Source organism: Enoplosus armatus, chromosome 10, assembly GCF_043641665.1.
Source record: "Enoplosus armatus isolate fEnoArm2 chromosome 10, fEnoArm2.hap1, whole genome shotgun sequence".
NCBI lineage: Eukaryota > Metazoa > Chordata > Actinopteri > Centrarchiformes > Enoplosidae > Enoplosus > Enoplosus armatus.
In genome coordinates this window covers 801,940-823,231 of record NC_092189.1, presented here as the reverse complement: position 1 = coordinate 823,231, position 21,292 = coordinate 801,940, and the positions used below count along the sequence as shown (strand labels likewise).

The 21,292-nt window shown below is 46.8% G+C and overlaps 1 protein-coding gene across 1 annotated transcript; it reads left to right on the top strand.

Moving 5' to 3' along the window:
- Positions 1-1,083: 1,083 nt before the first annotated feature.
- On the top strand, positions 1,084-10,779 carry pcdh18b (protocadherin 18b). The gene is made up of 5 exons (XM_070913771.1): positions 1,084-3,573; positions 4,089-4,144; positions 4,536-4,705; positions 9,821-10,393; positions 10,547-10,779. The coding sequence occupies exons 1-5, from the start codon at positions 1,084-1,086 to the stop codon at positions 10,777-10,779; spliced, it is 3,522 nt and encodes a 1,173-aa protein (XP_070769872.1).
- Positions 10,780-21,292: the final 10,513 nt, after the last annotated feature.

The window sequence follows — 21,292 nt, the reverse complement described above, 5'->3', positions numbered from 1 at the left end:
GGGATTTGGTGGCATTAGAAACAAGCGGTGGAGAGTCCACAATTATGTAAACCAGCTAAAAGTTGAAGCTTTTGGCTATTACAGACAAACAAATGGTGGCATGGTGCTATTGGAGTACTTCAGGTTTTGTTTCTGGTTTTAAGTGACACATTTACCCCCCGCCCCCCCCCCCCCCCCCCCGAGATTTTTCCTCCTGAGGAGGACGACTTTGTGCGTTTTTACGCACACACGACTAAAGGAGCTGACTTGGCACACGCTGTGGATTGTGGCGCACCATAACAATGTAAGTCTGCCGGCCGGGGTCAGTGCGCGCTTGTGTTTAAAAAAAAAAGTGAATTCCTCCTCTGGCCCATTGTTGTGGCACACTTTTAATATCGGGGTGTCCTCTGTGTGGCGGAGGGAGGTGGGGTGGTGGTGGTGGTGGTGGTGGGGGTACCATCAATAGCCCCTCCTGTGCTGCTCGAAGGAGGCCATTCTGATGATTTAGGAGAAGGGGCGAGGGAGTCGAAGAGGAGGAGGAGGGGGTGTTTTTGTGTGGAAAAGAGACGCAGTTTGGGTGCGGGGCGGGCGGAGAGGGAGACACACACACACACACACACACTCTGACTCCACACTCTCTCTCTCTCTTTCTCTCGCTCTCACACAGAGAGGGGGGGGGGGGGGGGGGGGAGAAGCTGCGCCTTTTCCTCGCCAAGGCACACACACTCTCACTCATTTCACTGGCGCACGCACTGGGCGACGGGCATATGTCGGTACACGCCACGGACCTGTCCACGAGGAAGAGCGCCGCGGTCCGCTTTGCTTTTGCCTGCTGTTCGTGTCCAGAGGAAGTTCACTTATTTACATTCATCCGCTGATTTTGGACCCATTTTCATCTGTTTTGCGGAGTTTCTTTTTTTCTTTTTTTTCCTTTTGCGGACAGTGAGCAGCAGCAGCAGCAGCAGCAGCAGCGGAGGATTTAACATGCCAGACGTCTGAGAATACATCTACCCCCTTCCTCTCCCCTCCCCTTCCCCGATTTTTCTTTTCCCCCCTTCTGTGGAAGTAATCGCCACAGTGTGCGCGCAGAAGATGGGGGCAAAAATGATCCAAACCAAAGGAAATACATTGTCTTCGGCACTGCTCCAGCTGCTGCTTGTGGCCGCGCTCCTGCACGGCGCCACCGGTAAGACTTTGAAATATAAAGTTTACGAGGAGCAGAAAGTGGGCACGGTAATTGCACGGCTCAAGGAGGACGTGGCCGGGGTCCTGTCCAAACTGCCGAGCTCCCTGACCTTTCGGTTCCGCGCTATGCAACGAGGGAGCACGCCGCTCCTGTCCGTCCGGGAGGAGGACGGGGAGATCAGCATTGGCACCAAAATCGACCGCGAGAAGCTCTGCGAGAAAAACCTGAACTGCTCGATCGAATTCGACGTGGTCACGCTCCCGACCGAGTACCTGCAGCTGTTTCACGTGGAGGTGGAGGTGCTGGACATCAACGACAACTCCCCGCACTTCTCCCGCGCCATCGTCCCCATCGAGATCTCGGAGAGCGCATCCGTGGGGACGCGCATCCCGCTGGACGGCGCCGCGGACTCGGACGTCGGGGAGAACTCCCTGCACACTTACTCCCTGACGCCGAACAACTTCTTCAAGATCGACGTGAGGACGAGGACGGACGGTGCCAAGTACGCGGAGCTGGTGGTCATGAGGGAGCTGGACCGGGAGGTGCAGTCCAGCTACCAGCTGCAGCTCACAGCCTCGGATAACGGTGCGCCCCCGAAGTCTGGCTCCACTTTGCTCAAGATCAGCATCTCTGATTCCAACGACAACAGCCCAGCCTTTGATGAGCAATCTTACATCATCAGTTTAATGGAAAACTCCCCCCTTGGGACTCTAATCATTGATCTAAACGCCACGGATCCAGACGAGGGCACTAATGGGAAAATAGTCTACTCTTTCAGCAGTCACGTCTCGTCAAAGATTTTGGAAACATTTAAGATAAACCCAGAAAATGGCCACATTACCCTTATTAAAAAAGTGGACTACGAAACCACGGCCTCCTATGAGCTGGATGTTCAGGCTCAGGACTTGGGCCCCAATTCCATTCCTGGACTTTGCAAAATTGTGGTGAAGGTGGTGGACGTGAATGACAACAAGCCGGAGATAAACATCAACCTGATGACGCCCGGCAAAGAGGAGGTGGCCTACATTTCAGAGGGCGCCCCTGTGGACACCTTCATAGCCCTGGTGCGCGTCGACGACAGCGACGGCGGGCTCAACGGCGAGGTGGTGTGCAGGCTGCATGGCCACGGCCACTTCAGGCTCCAGAAGACCCATGAGAAAAACTACATGATCCTCACCAATGTCTCTCTGGACAGGGAGAAGCGGTCAGAGTACAGCCTGACGGTCATAGCTGAGGACAGGGGCTCCCCCAGCCTCTCCACAATTAAACACTTCACCGTTCAGGTGCTGGATGAAAACGACAATCCTCCGTTTTTTGAGAAGAGCCGCTACGAGGTCTTTAAATCCGAGAACAACTCTCCTGGAGCCTACCTGATGACCGTAGTAGCCTCAGATCCGGATCTGGGCACCAATGGTCAGGTCACCTACACCATTGTAGATGCTCTGGTCCAGGGGAGCCCCATCTCCACCTACGTCACCATTGACCCTTCCAACGGCGCCATCTACGCCTTACGCAGCTTCGACCATGAAGACGTGAGCCGGATCACCTTCACCATTCAGGCACGTGACGGGGGGAACCCGGCACTATTAACCAACACCACCGTCCTGCTGACCGTCTTGGATGAAAACGACAACTCGCCCGTCATCCACTCCCCCTCCCTCCGGAATCACACCGCTGAGCTACCGGTGTGGAGGTATGCATCACCGGGTCAGCTGGTCATGGCAATTAAAGTCACAGACCGCGACGCTGGCGCCAACGGAGAGGTGAGCTGCGCCATCGTTGGCGGCAACGAGGATGGGCTGTTTGTGATGGACGCCCGGCGATGTGAGCTCAGGACTAACGCCAGCCTGGAGCAGGCTCCGCGGGACATGATGGAGCTCAGGGTGGAAGTGCAGGACAGGGGCACCAGCCGGCTGTCCACAGGGGCCCTCCTCAGGCTCTCCCTGCAGGAGAACATGGACATCCTCCCCCCCCTCTACCCCACTGGCTCCAGCCAGGCCCCGCTGGATCTCTCCCTCGTTGTCATCATCTCTCTGGGTGCCGTCTGCGCTCTGCTGCTCATCGTCATGGTGATGTTCGCCACCGCACGCTGCAGCCGCGAGAAGAAGGACCCCAGGCACAACTACAACTGCCGCGTAGCGGAGAACAGCTACCAGAACCACCCCAAGAAGCCCACCAGGCAGATCCACAAGGCAGACATCACCCTGGTGCCGACCGTCAACGGGACTCTGCCTGTCCGGGCCCACCCACGCTCACCTTCTGCCTCCCCTACACCTGAGCGGGGCACCCTGGGGAGCAGGCAGAGCCATCATAGCCGCCAGTCCCTCAACAGCCTGGTCACCATCTCCTCCAATCATGTGCCAGAGAACTTTGCCCTCGAGCTGGCCCATGCCACACCCCCTGTAGAGGTAAGACAATGAGATTCCAGTTCCTTATATGCTTTTAGTTAATCTCCTTTAAACCTAGATGACTGCTGTCTGTGCTAAAAGTAGTGGAAATACACAACTTCATGTAACTGAGGAATTGACCATGTATCTGCTCAAACCAAAAGATAAAGCACTTGTAACATTTATGTCCAAAATCATACGCTAGGCACGTGTTTTTGTCTTAGATTAAATATTTTTTGATGAATTTATCCCTTGCTCCCATATTCTGTTACCTTCAGCCCTCCGTGTCATGTTTTTGTTGACCATCACATTCAGGAGCAAGTCACAAAGTCATGCCACCCTACCCCTTCCCCTATAATGCCTCCCCAACCCCCCCCCAACATTGTCTTGTGGTCTTGCTTGTTTGACTCCATTCATTTTCCCCTCTTCATTTTTTTCCTTTTATTTTTTGTCTTTTTTCTTTCTTTTTTGTCTTTTTTTTTTGGTTCCTCTTGGGATTGTAGCAAGTCTCACAGCTTCTGTCCATGCTCCATCAGGGCCAGTACCAGCCACGACCAAGCTTCAGAGGCAACAAATACACCAGGAGCTACAGGTAATGCACATGTGAAATTAAACTTTTGAAGCCGTTATTATCAAACATGGGCAAAAGTAAGATCAAAATTGAGGGATACCCTTTTGTACACACCCGTAATGTCATGGTAAAACATTTCCACACAGTTTTGTCTGTTGTCAATACTTCCACATAGTCCCTTATATCCATATCCAGTAGCTTTTTGGTTTAGAGTCAAAATGTATGCTCACTAACTTCACATTTGCATAATCTTATGTAAAACCTCTTCTGCAGAGCTCTCTTCCTCTCTGGGCACCTTATTATCCATCAGTAGCGTGGCATTCCCTTAACTTTTTGATGATATTATCGTTAATGATCAGTGATCATGATCTATGAGAAATGCATGACACCTCTTTTGTGTTTCTCTGTGCAGATATGCCCTGAATGAGATGGATAAGTTCAGTCTGAAGGACAGTGGTCGCGGAGACAGCGAGGCCGGGGACAGTGACTACGAGCCCGGCAGGGAGTCACCCATGGATAGGCTCCTTGGTGAGGGCTTTACTGAGATATATGCCCCTGATGGCCAGCACAGAACGCATGCAGGTACACCCCCACCCCCCCATCCACCACACCTCACATCCCTCCCTTCATTACCCACCATTCCCCTCCTGTCTGCTTAGCATCTAGTCCTGAATCCAAAATGTGCAATTCATTAAATTCTTATGTTGTACTGTAAGTTTCCAAAAAACCTTATAATGTATCTGCTGAATTTCACAGGAAAATGTTGAGCAAAATCGAAGGGATATGACTAACAATTATTTTCATTATTGATTAATCTTACAAGTTTCTAGATACCAAGATAACACCAAAACGTCTCTAAAATACTTTTAGAACAGTCATAGACCCAAAGATATTCAGTTTAGTGTCATGTAAAATGGAGAAAGGCAGCAGATTTTGACATTTGAGAGAGCAAATAACTGTCAGTGGAGTAATCCGACTAATCGTTCAGCTCTGAAAGACTTGGAATTAACAGGATGCGTCTGCTCAGTGCCCACTTAATTATTCCATCCATGTCACAACATGGTCAATAAACATAGGCCATCACCTCAAGTCAGACCACTGCCCTACAATTTCCTTCTTGAATCTTACAGTATAGCTCAGATGGGGCTAAACCAGAGTTTCTCAACCTTGGGGCAGCAACTCCACCTAGAGGTCACCTAGTTAGCACAAATTGTGGAAGGTTTCTTAGACTTGTTGATGTGTTCAATATAGGTTTTTCTTTTTTAAGTATTATTTTCTTTGGCATTTCTGCCATTTTATTTGTGATAGCGACAGCTGTATGGGATGGGGATGACATGACAGCAGAGGGCCTGGGCTGGAATCGAACCCCAAATTCTCAAAGGATCATATTCCTTTAAGCTGCTGTATGTATGGTGAAAGTTATTGGTTGCTGCAGTCCTTCCTCCCATCCATACTGGCCCCGAAGTGATCCCTTTCTAGCACAATTCCAATGTAAGTGAAGGGGTGGGGGCGGGGGGTTAAAATCCGCAGTCCTCATTCTGTGCAAAAATACATCCCAAGGCTCAGGCAAAGCTAATAAGAGGCTTCAGCAAGCTGAATTACACAAATCAAGTGGATATCTACCGAAGATGTAGCCTTTTGAGACTGCAGTAGATTTTCCAGGACGGTGTCCCTGGACATAAAGAGGGGGTCTCATACAAAAAGATATTAACTTTGGAAGATAGCCACGTGATATATTACTCAGCAGAACTTTACTCAGCAGAACTTAGAATGTATTTTACAAAGGCTGAGGACTGTGGTCCCCCATCACTAGTGGAGTTGAGCGATGAGGTGATCACTTCAGGGCCAGTGACCAATAACTCAGTGTACCTGTGGGTATTAGGAACATTAGTATTAAATCAAGACAAACTTTCTGCATCATTGCTTGTGGAGCTCCTCCATACACAGATCCACATGGCCAAGTGACATGTCTATTGCTGGGATCATGGGAATTTCGTGACCCATAAACAGGCCACAACAGGTTGAGAAACCCTGGGGTTAAGTCATAGTCGCCACACCTTGCTCTACTCATCTGCTTCCTGTTAGCAAGACACACGTTTTGGCAATTTTGGCATGCCTCTTTTGTTCTGCATTACAAGTGGACGCATGCGCATTGGCCTTGGAGGTTTGTGAATGATACTGTCCACACTCAGCCACCAGGTTTCACTTCACTGTCACTACGTTTGAGATATCTCTCCAGATAGCTCAACTGATCCTCCTTTACATTTCGTCTCCCGGCTGTCACACTGCATGGAGTTCCCCTCATCTCCATACTTGAGTTAACATGTAAGAACTTTTGAACACTGACGTTGAACACTGATTGACCCGACTGACGTCGAGATATTCTACCCACCCAGCATCAAATAACTGGCAGGTTTCACTGGCTAGTTGGGTTGGAAAGACTTGGTCACGCACACTCCTAAAGTTCCTCCGTCTCTCAGCCTGTCGTCGCGTCACGCAGGTTGTAAGCCTCCGCGGCTTCTTTCATCGCGCCATCCGTCTCCTCCCAGAGCTCCCGCTTCTTTCCAGCCGGCTTCCCACACAGCCATCACTCGACACTGCATTTGAGCTACATCCCAATTAAAGTCGACCCAGACGGGCAGACAATCTCATCACTAACACCTCCTCCCTCCCTCCCTCCCTCCTCCCTTTATAGCTTTGTAGAGGAGCTCTGCTCGTTAGTCACTTTCCTTTTTCCCCACCTTCAAGCCTTCACTTTCAGCCGTCCATCCAAACTGAAGCCCTCGTGCTCCTCTGATGAAAAGGAGGCATTTAATTGCCATGTGACGAATAGTTGCCGTGGAGTCGGCACTGAGTTGCGCTCGTGATTAAGCCCCGAAGAGCATAATTACATCTCAAAGCTCACCTTTCTCCTTGTGCATGTTCGGCCTGCCTCCCGCCCCGTGTCCACTGCAGCATGGATGATTTCACGACGCGTTTAGTCGTTGCCCTGTCATTATGGCTGGCTGTGGTAGCCCTCCCTGCTAAAGGGGAGAATGAGGTAGAAACTCTGTTTGTAGCCCATCTAGAAGCAGAAGATGTTATACGGTATATTTCCAGAGAATGTACCTTCAGGCTTAAAACGTTGCAAAACACATGCTCAAATGGTTTAAGAAAAGAGTCAGGATGTGTGTGTCCAAAATTCAAAAATACACCTACCAAAACCTCTAGAGCTCACTAATTAATTAATGCCTGAACAGAGACCTAAACCGAAACCTGTGCTCAGTACCGAATCTTTCAGCCCATGCTATAGCCAGAGAGTACCGAGTGGATAGATAAAATGTTGTTTGTGCTAAGAATGATTAGACTCCCGCCTAAAAACCCCAGGTTATTGATTTTACATTTCTGTTTGAGTACAGATTAAACAAACAAGGTATGACACGTGACTTAGGAAACTTTACAGGTGTTCGGGTTCTGGAATGAGATTTATGTCAATCTTCTCATCTCACTCTTTAAAAGAAAGGGAATTTGCTCCCAAAATGTTCCTGAAACAATTCCATTTACAAATCTGAGGGGTTTTTTGGACTCTTTATCGTGGAGAGGTCCAGGACCCTGACCAAAAACGAACCCCCTAACCCTAACCCTAACCCTCTGGGAAAATAATCCTGATGATGTCACAGTGATGTCATCAGGGTTATCTCGGCTTGGGCGTGGAGGCACATGTATGACTTTAAACCTGTGTCACAGATTGAGGGCACAGAGTTTGAAAGATGTCGAGTTGCATTATGGGAAGTGTAGGATCCGGCGTTTATGGGGTTTGAACCCATGCCAGGAAGTAAAAGTCAGGATATCTCAGCCTTTGCTGCTCCGATTCTCGTTTCAATCCCTCTCCTGCAACTGCTCAGACTCCACGGAACTGCAGCACTCAATCGCTGGCATGTCCCTTTAATTATGTCCTCACATTGTGGTCCTCAATTTAGTCTAAATCTCACTGCCAACACTCCTTGTCTTTCTCCCTGCTCAGTGGATAGCAGCACCCTCCTGCTGCTTCTTATCAGGGATAAAAGTAGAATTTGTTTTCTGATCAAATTCGATAAAAAGAAAAGCTCTCAAGTAAACAAACACATTGTTGGCAGCAAACCATGTAGTCTGGAGTTCTGAATAACACTAGTCTGGTAACTTAATTGGCAAGTAAATGAGCTAGTAAGTCAGCTGAATTGACGTTACAGCCAGTCGGACAGGCAGGCTTTCAGTTAATGTTTGCCTGACGTGTTGTTTTTATATTTTATTTTATTTTATTTTTGTTCATTTTTTTTTTTACATACAAATCAGTTGGGTTAAATCTTTCATTTTTACCCTTTCATCAGCAGGGCAACCAATCTGTCGCTGCCCCCGCTCTGTTTTTCTTTTTTTTTTTTTTTTCCCCTTCCAGTGCACCCAAATGCACTTTTCATCTGCTCTAAGATGTATTATAAATGTTCCTTTCATGTTAATGAGGGGATAATGAAGTCCCTCAATAGCACGGCTGAAAAGCGCCACACTCCTTTAATGAAGGCTTTAACTTGGCATATTTGATTTGTCTAATTTATTCTTCAGAGATTTTCTATTTGAAGATTTAATATTGAAAAGATCGACTTGAAAGGGAAAAATGCAGGGCTTTTTTCGGAGGAGGAGTTATTTTGAATGGGTAACAGGCATTGATCGGCCTCGCCGAATTGTCTCGCCATGGTAAATACATTTGACGGTGCTGCAGCAGGCAGAGCTCCTGCAGAGAGCTTTTCAAACTAATTAGGGCAGATTTCCGCCGTGTATCCAGAGACAGTGCCGCGAAAACACCTGAGGAGAGTGCAGGCAAATATTAGCTAGACGGGGAAAGACTCAACTCGCAGGAATCATCTTTAAAGCGCTTTGATTTTGTGATTGAGTTTGCGGTTGTTGTTTTCAAACGTGGAAAAATGTACAGACCGTACACATAATATAATGGTATCTTTTGAGTATTAGCTTATTATCTCACTCTATTAGATATAATGTATATGATATGCCAATTCTTCACTCTTGTTTTAGGCTTTGATTATGCACTTTTAAGATCATTAAAGGGCTTCTTAGCCTTGTTAGAATCACCAATCACCAATTAGCTTCTCAAATGTGGGGATTTTGTGCTTTTCTCAGTATTAACATCATTGTAATTGAATATAATTGGGTTTTGACTCTTGGCTGGACAAAACAAGACTTTTGAAGATGTCAATTTTGGTTCTCGGAACTTGACTTTTGACAGGCTAAACGATTAATTGACAAAAAAAACAAAAAAAAACAATAATGAATATTAGTTGCAGCCCGAGGTGTAAATACTTTAATGTTTTTACTTCAATGTTCTTTTGTTAAACACCAATGAGTAGGGCTGGGCATAGTTGTCAACTTTTTTGATACTAGTATCAATTGGGTCTAAACACAAAAATATGCATGAATTAAAATACATTTTTAAATTGGCAGAATTTTGATTGAAGTCAGGAACTGTCTGATCAAAGAATAAGTAAAGAAGATAAAGAATCTGGCCAGATATTCAATGCTAGCTTTCAGTACTTGACAGTTTTTAGTACTCAGTGCTAAAGACAGTTCAGTTGAAGTTTTGATCCCCCAGCTTCATCTGTTTCTGAGTACAGTGACTGCATGTGCAGCTCAGTGTTCCTGATTACTTAGTATTTCTGTCTTTCTTCCCAGCTATGAGGCTATGCACAGAGGAGTGTCGTGTCCTGGGTCACTCAGATCAGTGCTGGATGCCCCCCCTGGCCTCCCCAGCCTCGTGCTCCTCCGACTACCGCAGCAACCTCTACATCCCTGGGGAAGAAGCCCGCCAAGCCACTGACCTCTCCCAGGAAAAGACCCCGCAGCCCTGCACTGACACTGGCCCCGCCCGGAACCAGAGCTTCTCTACCTTCGGCAAGGACCTGGGCGGTGAGGACGGTGGAGAAGAGGAGGGGGGAGAGGGCAGTAGGGGCGAGGCTGGAGATGAAGACCTGTGTGGAACCACGTCGTTGCTGTCAGAGATGAGCAGTGTGTTCCAACGGTTGCTGCCCCAGGGTCTGGACTCGTACGTCCAGGTCAACGAGAACCAGAAGGGGGCTAGCCTGAGCGGGGTGGGTGTCCCCATGACTGGATCTTTAGATCGCAGGAGGGGCCATCTCCCCGGCAAGCCCAACCCCTCCGTTCACCAGCAGGGCGTGGCAGCCTGGGCCGCCAACACCCACTTCCAGAACCCGGGAAGCAGCATCGGCCCATCTGGCCACCACCAAGCTGGCAGCTACCACACCCTGAAACCCAGCACCAAGCTCAGCTCCCAGAGCAGCAGCCACAAGGGCTTGCCGGCGCCCAAGAACAGCCCCCAGAACAGCGGCCACACCCCCAAACCCCACAGCAGCCCCCTGCTCACAGCACTGGTCAGCCCCACTCTGGTGCAGCCTTCGCAGGCCCCAGTGCCGGTGCCGGCGCCGCTCCCCGGGCCCTCCTCCAAGTGGTTGCCGGCAATGGAGGAGATCCCAGAGAACTACGAGGAGGACGATTTTGACTCGGTGCTCAGCCACCTTCAGGGCAAACGCAGCGACAGCCGGCACGAGCTGGTAGATGCCAGCGAGCTGGTGGCTGAGATCAACAAACTCTTACAGGATGTCCGTCAGAGCTAGACTCCCTGTTTCTTATCCTCTTTATTTATTCACCGCTCGCTCACTGCTTCTGTCACTTCAGAATAAAAGTGTGGGACTGTGGGTGGCAAAAGAAGGACAGAAAAAAAAAGAAGACTTGCAATTGTCGTTAAAGTTGCATTTCTAATGTAATAATTGTGTTTTGTGAATGCTAAATATCCAAAAAACTCATTTGTATTTGCTGGTTTGGTACACAATGTACACTATGTGACTGTATTTATCTTTGTATTTTAAAAATACATTTGTATACTTATATTTATAAAAAAAAAGTGTATATAAACTTAATCAGAAGTCTATTTTTATATTTTGAATGCATGTTGAGTAAGCATTGAATCAAGACTTTGACATGCGATTGACATTCTACGTATTTAAATTGTCTTTTTTATCGTGAGTCTTTTTTATTTGTCACTATGATATGTATACATGAATATATTAATTAATTAATGGACACTTGTCTTTGTGGATTGTGGGGAAGGGGGACGGTACACAAATAAAAATAACAATACATGAACTTTATTCAGGTGTCTGTGGTTTTATATGTTAAGTTATTATATTAAGTTATTATGAGTTTTGTTGTTATAGTGGGAGTTTCTATTGTATTTTATGTACTCTATGACAGTGAATAAATACTGTGTGCCTCCAATAAAATACAAAGTATGATTACTATTCAATATCTAGCTACTGTCTCACATCTCACACAAAACTTTGCTGTGAATTGAAAGGAGTTGAAGTGGGCCTGAACGTCATCAGGCATCAAACTCAACAATATGAAAGAACAGCATGTTTATACTAGAGCTGTAACGACCGAATCAAAAAGGAGTTGAGCTCAAGAATAAAACACAAAACAGAAACAAGTGAGAAGTGGGAATAGAAAATACTGGAAGAAAAATCTCCGTTTGTCTCCCGAGCACTTTAAGGGACCTTTCTACGAATAAAAAGCTCCAGAACAGCTTCTAAATGGACCTCGCGGTGAGACTCTCACTGAATTAAGAAATCAAACGATAATGCAATATGTCAGGCCAAAATTCCACGTAAAAGGTTTTCCAGTAAATAGTCATCAAAAAAAAAAGAAAAAAGAAAAAGACATTTGAAGACGTCACCTTGGACTCTGGGAACTTAACGGGTTAACTGAACAAATAACTGATAGATTACTGAAACCAGTCATTGGCTGCAGCTCCTAGTCTTGTTTGCTGGAAAATGATCTGGTCAGCACAATACACTGTTATGTCCTCTATCAACCCATGAAGCTTGAGAGGATTGTAAAGTCTCCGAAAGCACTGGGGAAGTTTACCTTTCACTAAACCCATCTTCATCTTCACGTCAGCAAATTTGGGTTTCTTGTCGGTGTTTGCAATTTGTGTGCGACATGAGAAAGCTTTTGACGCACTTCCGCAAACACTAAATGACTTGACGCAGCTGGGATTGTTGTTGTCTCAGCCCAGAGAAGCACAGAGGCACTCGGCGGCTTCTTGTCAGCAAAAATCCGAGCCACTTGAATTCATGAAAACGAACAAACAAACAAAAAAGGGATCAAACTTGGAATGCGTGCTGGCTGATGGGGAGAAATGTGCTGTGGAGGCAGATGGAAATAGCTGCTGTGGAGAGTGTGGGGAGTTTCACGGAGGGCCTTGGATTCGATGGGAGACACCTCCCTCCTCTGCTGTGTTAACAGCTAGATAATGGGTGACACCTAGAGGTTCACCATGCGAACTGTAAACCAAGGGCTCCAGCACCCAGCTCTTACCACCACATAACTACCACTACTACGACTAGCAGCAACCAAGCCCCTGACATGGAACCAGAGAGGCGAGAGAGAGAGAGAGAGAGAGAGAGAGAGAGCAGACAACCAGACAGAGCCCCCTGGAGGACAAATCGCCACCCTGCAGCTTCCGGGGACACAGCTCAATAGGGCCTGCAGGGAAACATCAAGCACACACTCGCCTGCCAAGGATCCACCAAACAGAGGACATCACTGTCCATCACAAAAGGGTCAAAACCGCGAAATGAAAAGGTCATATAACTTAGAATAGAATAAACTGCACTTTATTGTCCAAACCATGGACAGGAAAATTGCCTTGTCTCACTGATGAAGACAGTATAAATGTAACACAATAAAAACAATTAACACCTCACAAATCATCAACAATACAGGTATATATGTGCAAAAGTTGTATGTATGATATATTTTAATTATATTGATTCCACATGGAAAAAGGGATCCCTTATATACATCTTTATCTATATATATCTTTTTTGTTTTCCAGAGGTGTTCTATAATCTCTCTCTCTCTCTCTCTCTCTCTCTCTGATATATACATATATATATATATCTATATATATATCTATATATATATATATATAATATTGAATAGCGTTATCCAAAGTAGATCAACCTTTCCTGTATTGATATCATACAGAGCATCTAATGACTGTTGTTGGTGACCTACAGCTTTCCCAGATCTTCCTACCCACAGTCAGGTTACCATGCCACACTTGGATGCTCTGTATCAGGCTAGCATGCGTTACTTCCAGAACATTCTGGAATGTCCTTGTTACTTCCAGAACATTCTGGAATGTCCTTAACTTCCTGAAAACAAATGGCCTCTAAAATGCGTCCCTTTGTGTCGTCAATGTTGATCCGCAGATATCCCATTAGATAGATAGGTATAGTCATTCTTATGGAACGGACGTGTCGTCGGCATATTTGAACAGCCTAACAGTCAATGCCCTACGGTTTGTATTGGTGTGGTATCAATTTCTTACACCAATAGTATCATTTAACGCCGCTCTAGTGCGATTATTGTTGCATTAAAGTGGACGGAGGGTCAACCCGCCGGCATGGCGTGGTGATTGCCGACGACCAGTTCTGGAAAAAGTCCTGGCTCATCTCAGAGAAGCCCATTGATACTCACTGCGGTGACGAATTACAATGCAATAACTTGCAGATGTTGGTCAGACAGCTCCAGAAAGATCTAAAAAAACCGTTAAAAAACAAAACAAAATAAGTGACCACCACGGCGGCGTAAGATGGCATCGTCTTCCAGTCTTCCAGGAGAAATCATGGCACTGAAAACACTTTGCAAGTTTGAAAAAGTGCCCAAAAAAAAAAAAAAAAAAAGAGAAAGCCGAGTGAACAAGAATGAAATTGTATGATCTGAATGCCCTTTTGTGGGCATCTGGGCATTAGCACAGTGCAGTAGCGATACAGGTAAGTGGACTTGTTTCTGCTGTTATTATTTATAGACTGAAATGTATTTCGGCTTCAGTAGCAGAAAAAGAAAAGGGGTGGGGGGGGGGGGGGGACACAATTGCTACAATTTTCTTTAAATGTCTCTGTCTGTCTGCCTCTGCAATCTGAGGCTGGAGTATGACTGTAGAGTAAGAGAGAAACACCGAGGCCGTGTATGAAAGAAAGAGAGGTAGAGAGACATAGCAGAGCTTTTAACGTGGTTCAGCCATTTTTCTCACGACACACACACACGCACGCACGCACTTTGTCTGTTATCTCCTCAGTACAGATCCCCTCAATGACAGCAGGAATGAAGCCACCAATGTTGCTATTGTCATGGGTACACTGATACACAGTGTGTGTGTGTGTGTGTGTGGATGGGGGGGTGGGGGTATCGGCGCATTAGAATGTGAGATTGAACGTGGCGTTGTTCTGTGTGTGTGTGTGTGTGTGTGAATATGCATCATGGGGTGTGTACGCTGCCATTATCAGTTTTGCATTGATTGAGGGTGACAGCAAGCAGCTGATTGGTTCGAGTCCTTCACCTTGGTGGGACTTTGTCTTTTCTTCTCCAGTGGCAGCTGGGGGGTGATGTGCCGCCTTGCACTTTCGTGTGAGTTAATTTGTTCACTTGGGGGGGGGTGGGTGGGGGGGGGTGTAACCGATGACAAGACGATCACGAGCTGTCCCTTTTTGGGAAACGCTGCAACAGGTGATCTGTTGGGGCGGACGGGACGGGCGCATGACTGTGACACCAGAGTTCTGGCTATGGTCAGATTTCGGCGACATAAACAAAAAACTCTCAGTGAAGCTCAGGGAAAGATTCTGGTGTTAAATGCTAATAATGGTTACAGAGCCCACAATGTGACTCAGTTATGGACAGTACGGACATCTTAAGGTGCTCGCAGCTGAAACTCAAGGTTATTTTCGCCTGATATAAAGTTGGCCGCATTGAAAAAAAAAAGACGTATCTAAGGGTCTAAAGTTTCTTTCACACGTAACCCCTGGGGTTGAACTGTATGTATTTCCAACGGTTTCCAACCGGAGCCACCCAGAGCTTGTGTTGACGGGTGACACATCTCTCTTTACGGCATGTCGCTCAAAGTTTAGTACAGCATTTCCGCGATAGTTCAGGCTGATGGATCGTATTTGATTATACTTTTTTTTCTCCCTCCGATATCCGATCCAGCAATTTTTGGCCTGCATCGGACCGACATACCGAGTATCGGATCGGTACATCCCATAAGAACATGCAAACAGAGATGACAGTGCTAACCGCAGCAGCGCGGTGGCACTTACCTCATAAAAAAACCAAAACCTGCTTTGACCGGTTGCAACACAGTTAAAAACCTCTTAACGCTGTAAAGCCTGAACCATGAAATAATTGCCAGAAAATTAAAAAAAATTTGAAACTCAAGTGTTTATTGAACCTTCTAACAAATAAAAAAAAAAGAAATTGAATATCAATTTGCATATTATATGAGTTTTAATTTGTATCATTTTTGCTCCATCTGGCATTTTTGTGCAATTCATTGCTCACAGTTTTTTTATCTCAAACAAACAAAAACATATAAAACACAACATTTTTAACCCATTAAACATTTTTTCCATATTGCACAACAACGTCATACATATTCTGTATCTGCTGAAATGAAGCTATCACGCAGCAATGACAAACCCACCAGTGGAACCGGCATGGTGGAAGAGTAACTTTTCACTTAGTTTGGTTCATTTTTTGGTTCACAATCTCTTTATTTTTGCATTGTGGTAGGCCTGAAAACAGTTTCTGTCCTTGTTCAGGCAAAGATGAACCTTACATTTCTCACAGTAGACACGGGTGAATTGATTGCCTGTGCAGTGCTTGCATCTTCGTCGGGTTTCCCATGCTGGAAAATGATCAATGCCATCCTTTCTCACATCAGGGGGGCACACTAGAGGTTGGCCTTTTGCGGGGGGGGGGGGGGGGGGGGCGGGGGCGGGGTGTTCCTCCTGCTTCTGGAGAGGACAGTGGTCTGCCACACTTGATTTTGCCCTTTCGGGCACTTGTGAGAGAGAGGTGCCAACAGCAGCTTGAAACCTTCGCAGGGGCATGGGCTTCTGCCTGGGCTTAAATTTTTTTATCACACTGGTGATGTAGAGGTCTCAAAAACTCATGTGTCAAATATGATACACTTGGCGTTATAGGGGTTAACTAAGTTACTGTAATAACTTGGCTCTAGTCGACACTTACGTACTGTAAATAGTTTAGAAGGGCCTACTGAGACGCCTCAGGCATTACAACATGTTACCGTGGCGTGGATCATCAGCAGAGCAACAATGCTACTGCTTTTTGTTGTCAAGACAATATATGCTCCCGTTTTCATCCCAGAGACACCAGAAGATGTTTTCCACTTGGATTATAGCTGCAACAATAACTGTTTTGTGTGTACGTGCAAATTCTGTGTTGTGCGTGGAGTAAATGTAGCGGCACCGTAGTGTGACAGAAAGCTTATAGCGACAGTGGGAGGTGTGCTGTCCACAAACACACACACACACACACACACACACGCACACACACACACACTGATGACAGGGGCTGGCGGTGGTTTGATAATGGACCATCAGCTGAACAATAGCCGCTGTGTCCATTTTGAGTGCGAGCATTTTTGTTTTCTGGATTGTTTCGCACCACATATTCCGTGAAATGATGAGTGTGTGAGCGCATAAAAGTGTGTGTGTGTGTGTATAATCGTGGTCGATATATATGTCCAGTATGTATCTGCTTTGATGCACCGCACGAGTGTTTTTGAGCCTGTGTGTGTGTATGTGTGAGCAGCAGTGAGGCAGCACAATGGGTAGTGCAAGTGTGTGTGTGTGTTAGTGCTCAATAAGCCTGTGTAATCTCCCTGTATATGGCAGTAAACACCTTCCTGGGTTGCTGGCTACTATCTGTGGACACATAGGGGCTGCACCACAGCAGATTAGCCTGATATCACTGTTTGTGTGTGTGTGTGTGTGTGTGTGTGGGTGGGTGTGAGATAGAGAGTTTGTGTCATACAAAGCTGATGGAAGTCTATGTGTGCAGGGGGTTAATCTTTCCTAACCTTAGATGTACAGGATGGGGCTTCCCACTGTGTTTGTGTGTGTGTGTGTGTGTGTGAGGTGTGTAAAAAAAAATCCTTGAATTACAGAGGAAAAAAACAACCTTGAAGGACACACCAGCCTTATGTGATACTTCCTGGCAATAGCCAGTTAAACATCACCAGTACTAGTAATGACAGTTTAAAAAAAATTAAAAGCTACCGCGCAAAAAACATTTCCACACTCCGCAACGTTTTCAAAAGAAGCGTGGTTGTGCTGTAATTTATTCATTTCTCATCTTCTGCCTCCTCATACCACAGCAGCACCAGCGGAGGCAGCTGTGGGTGGAGGCCGACAGTTCCATACCTCTCTACACGTTCCCCTAGGCAGTGCCTTCCAAAAACCGTGGCAAATCATGTTGATGGTGGATGGATGAAGGGATGAGGGCTGAGGGATAAAGGGATGAAGGGATGAAGGGTTGGGGGTGAGGGATGAAGGGATGGGGGTTGAGGGCTGAGGGATGAAGGGATGAAGAGATGAGGGTTGAGGGATGAAGGGATGAGGGATGAAGAGATGAAGGGATGGAGGTTGAGGGTTGAGGGATGAAGGGATGGAGGGCTGAGGGATGAAGGGATGAAGAGATGAGGGTTGAGGGATGAAGGGATGAAGAGATGGAGGGTTGGGGTGAGGGATGAAGGGATGGGGGTTGAGGGCTGAGGGATGAAGGGATGAAGGGATGAGGGATGAAGGGATGAAGAGATGAGGGATGAGGGATGAAGGGATGAGGGATGAAGGGATGAAGAGATGAAGGGATGGAGGTTGAGGATTGAGGAATGAAGGGATGGAGGGCTGAGGGATGAAGAGATGAGGGTTGAGGGATGGAGAGATGAAAGGATGGGGGTTGAGGGTTGAGGGATGAAGGGATGAAGAGATGGAGGGTTGGGGTGAGGGATGAAGGGATGGGGGTTGAGGGCTGAGGGATGAAGGGATGGAGGTTGAGGATTGAGGAATGAAGGGATGGAGGGCTGAGGGATGAAGGGATGAAGAGATGAGGGTTGAGGGATGGAGAGATGAAGGGATGGGGGTTGAGGGTTGAGGGATGAAGGGATGAAGAGATGGAGGGTTGGGGTGAGGGATGAAGGGATGGGGGATGGGGGTTGGGGGTTGAAGGTTGAGGGATGAATGGATGAGGAATGAAGGAATGGGGGTTGAGGGATTGGTGTATTGGCTGGTGGTGAGAAGACAGGAGGGAACCAGGGGAGTCGAAACTCTTCGTGTGCTCTGCTGGGTAGCGCCCTGTATTCAGAGGAAGAGAGAGAATAAAGGGGGTTTGCGGGGGTGGGGGGTGAACTGAGTCAAGAAGAAGGGGACCTATAAGGTGTGCGGAGATGAGAGGTGTTCGAGGCGTGGGTTTTGTTCCCAGACCTAGTTCTAAAACCTCATTTAATGAACAAGGCCGGAACGAAAGTCAACACAAACTGGGATATCATATCTTTCTGGTTGTGTCATATCCTTTCTACATTCAGACACTCAGGTTACACATGAAGACAGGTGAGATTCAGCCCTTTCCAATGAGAACATTACACTAAAATATGCATCAGACTTCAACCAGATCAAGAAAAAGGTCCTGAGAAGAACCACTCATGGGGTTGGGGGGTAATAGACGAATACTGTATTTACTGTAGTCTATTTAAAGACGGTGTAGTCTTTACATGCTCATTTGTACGTTATGTGTGCTTAAACTAACAATACTAACTAAGTTGGTCCAGTGCCATGTGAAGTGGCAATGAGGGGTGTCCCCAAACTAAATCCTGCATAGGGCCCCCAAAAGCCTGGGGCCGGTCGACCCACCCCTCCATGCTGTGACCCCCTTATCTCTGTGGACTGTCTAAATTCTTGTGGCTGCTCGAGGGCGTTGTCTCTTGAAGACGATTGTGATTGGTTTAAAGAAATACAAACAAGCTGAAACGCGCCCCCCACCCCCCTTACCAGAATGATAATGGGTTCAGCCAGACCTTCCTCCAGCGCTGGCAGCGCAGCCTTACAGCGAAGTGTGGGCCCTTTGCTGTATGTCACCCCCCCCCCACTCCAAAAAAAGGCACATCTGCGTCTTGTACACACGGAATTAAAAAGAAGGATTAAAAAAAGAAAGAAAAAGAATTCAGACATGTCCACGCATTTTTTCCCCCGTCGTTCAGTGCTACATCACGCGTGTCATCATCTCTGATTGGTTGATAACGGCCCCCCTTGTGTGTGTGTGTGTGTGTGTGTGTGTGTGTGTCCCCGCATCTCCCACCGGTGTCACCGTGTCACACTACAGTGTAAGAAGACGCAGTAACGCCCGACTTGCAGCCCCGCGCCACATAACCAAACAAACACCTCTCCCTGCCAGGGAGACACAAGCATTGCCACCACGGCTGATGAATTCATCCGCAGAGTTGCCTCCCATATTAATAAAGACGTGCTTGTCATCAGGCGAGGCAAACCCGCCTGACACCTTCTGTATTGCTGCGTGTGATGTGAGAGAGTGTGTGTGTGTGCTGGAAAGTGTGTGTGTGTGTGTGTGTGTGTGTAAAAAGCCGGGGGCTGAATTGGTTGCTATTAAAAAGCACAAAAAGACGCGGGTGGACGCCTGTGTGTGGGTGTGTGTTGCCGGCAAAGGTTGCACTTTCACAAACACACTGACTCATTCATTCCCGCATTAAAAAGGTGTCTCTGTATTTCACGTCTTGTTTGTGCCACAGCCATTATATGACAAGGGGGTGTGTGGTCACACTCTCTCCCCCCCTCCCTCTCTCTCTCTCCCTCCCCCTCACTGTGTGTATTTGCATTAATTACAGATTTTTTTTCTTTTTCTTTCCCGCCACTAGGTGGAGCTCTTCCTATTCCTCAGGAGCTTTGCCTTGCTCTCCCTCCCTGAGGATGTGGCTTGCCAGCTCTCTGACTAAAGCTCTGACTAGAGCGGATCAGCGGCAGAATAACAAAAGGGAAAAGGATGGATATGATCCCTCGATATCCCCCCTTTCTCCAACTCTGGCCTCCTCTCCAACTGGCACCGGGACGTGTTCTCATATCTGGCGGCGGTGTGTCTCTGCTCTGATTTAGCCGGATTACATTTACACCTGGTGTTAAAATGCATCTCTGGTATACACACTTAGATTGGATTCCTGTTCCCCTCTCCAAAGCCTCAACCGATTTGCTGCGCACATCTGTTGTCATTTTTCCCTTTTTTTCTCCTCTCTTTTTTACACCAACAGCAATGCATAAATGACGAATTCAACCCGTGAGATACAGTTTACGCAGCTTCCCTTCTCCGGATCAACTTCAGAACTGTTCTGGCACAGCACTGTGTAATAGTTGTGTCAGGAACAAAGAGTATGTGTTACTGCAAATGCCGACACTGCCTAATCCAAATACTGGACATTTCTTAAATATCTTAACATAAGTGAAATAATTCGTTTGGCTTGTTTCTCAACCACCGGTGTACTACTCACTGAAGAGTCCAACCCGCTGTGTGGCCCAAAGGCGAAAATAAGTGTTATATCCTCCGAGTGCTGCAGGGATGGCGTATTTTTGTAGGTAAACCTGGAAGTTAGCATCGCCCTGGTTCCCTCGACAAAAAGCCAATTGGATTTTTCCATTTCCATTTTGGAACACCACTTTTATGATTTTTGAAGCGTGAATGGAAATCGGCAGAAGTAAAAAAGCTAACGTTAGGCTATAAAGGAACTACACCACGGTCACATTACTTCAGCGTCACCACCGCTAAGCTTCACTTTTAAGAGACTATAGATAGATATAGATATATAGACTGATAGATATAGAGTATAAACACAACGAGGCTGTAAAGGCGGACTACTGAGTAGATGACTTTCTGTGTTCGGCATGAAGACGTTTAATGTCCGCGACAACCTCTGTAGTCTCATTTGTTAGCAACTGCCTTTTTAAAGACGCTTAAAAGCTCCAAAATTCACCAGTGGGGGTATCTACTGATGTATTTTATGTCGTAGAACAAAACGTAAAAATCTCTTAAGCATGTGTTAACCACAGACCTTGACTTCAGGCATCTAACCAAAAAATTCATTCAAAAAACCCCACTGACTTCCAGACAAGGGAACCGGAGGTGTAAAAATGTGAACTCATGTCCGGGTTTTAAGACTCATTCCTGCAGCGCTCTATTGCCTCCACACACCTCCAGCTTGCAACA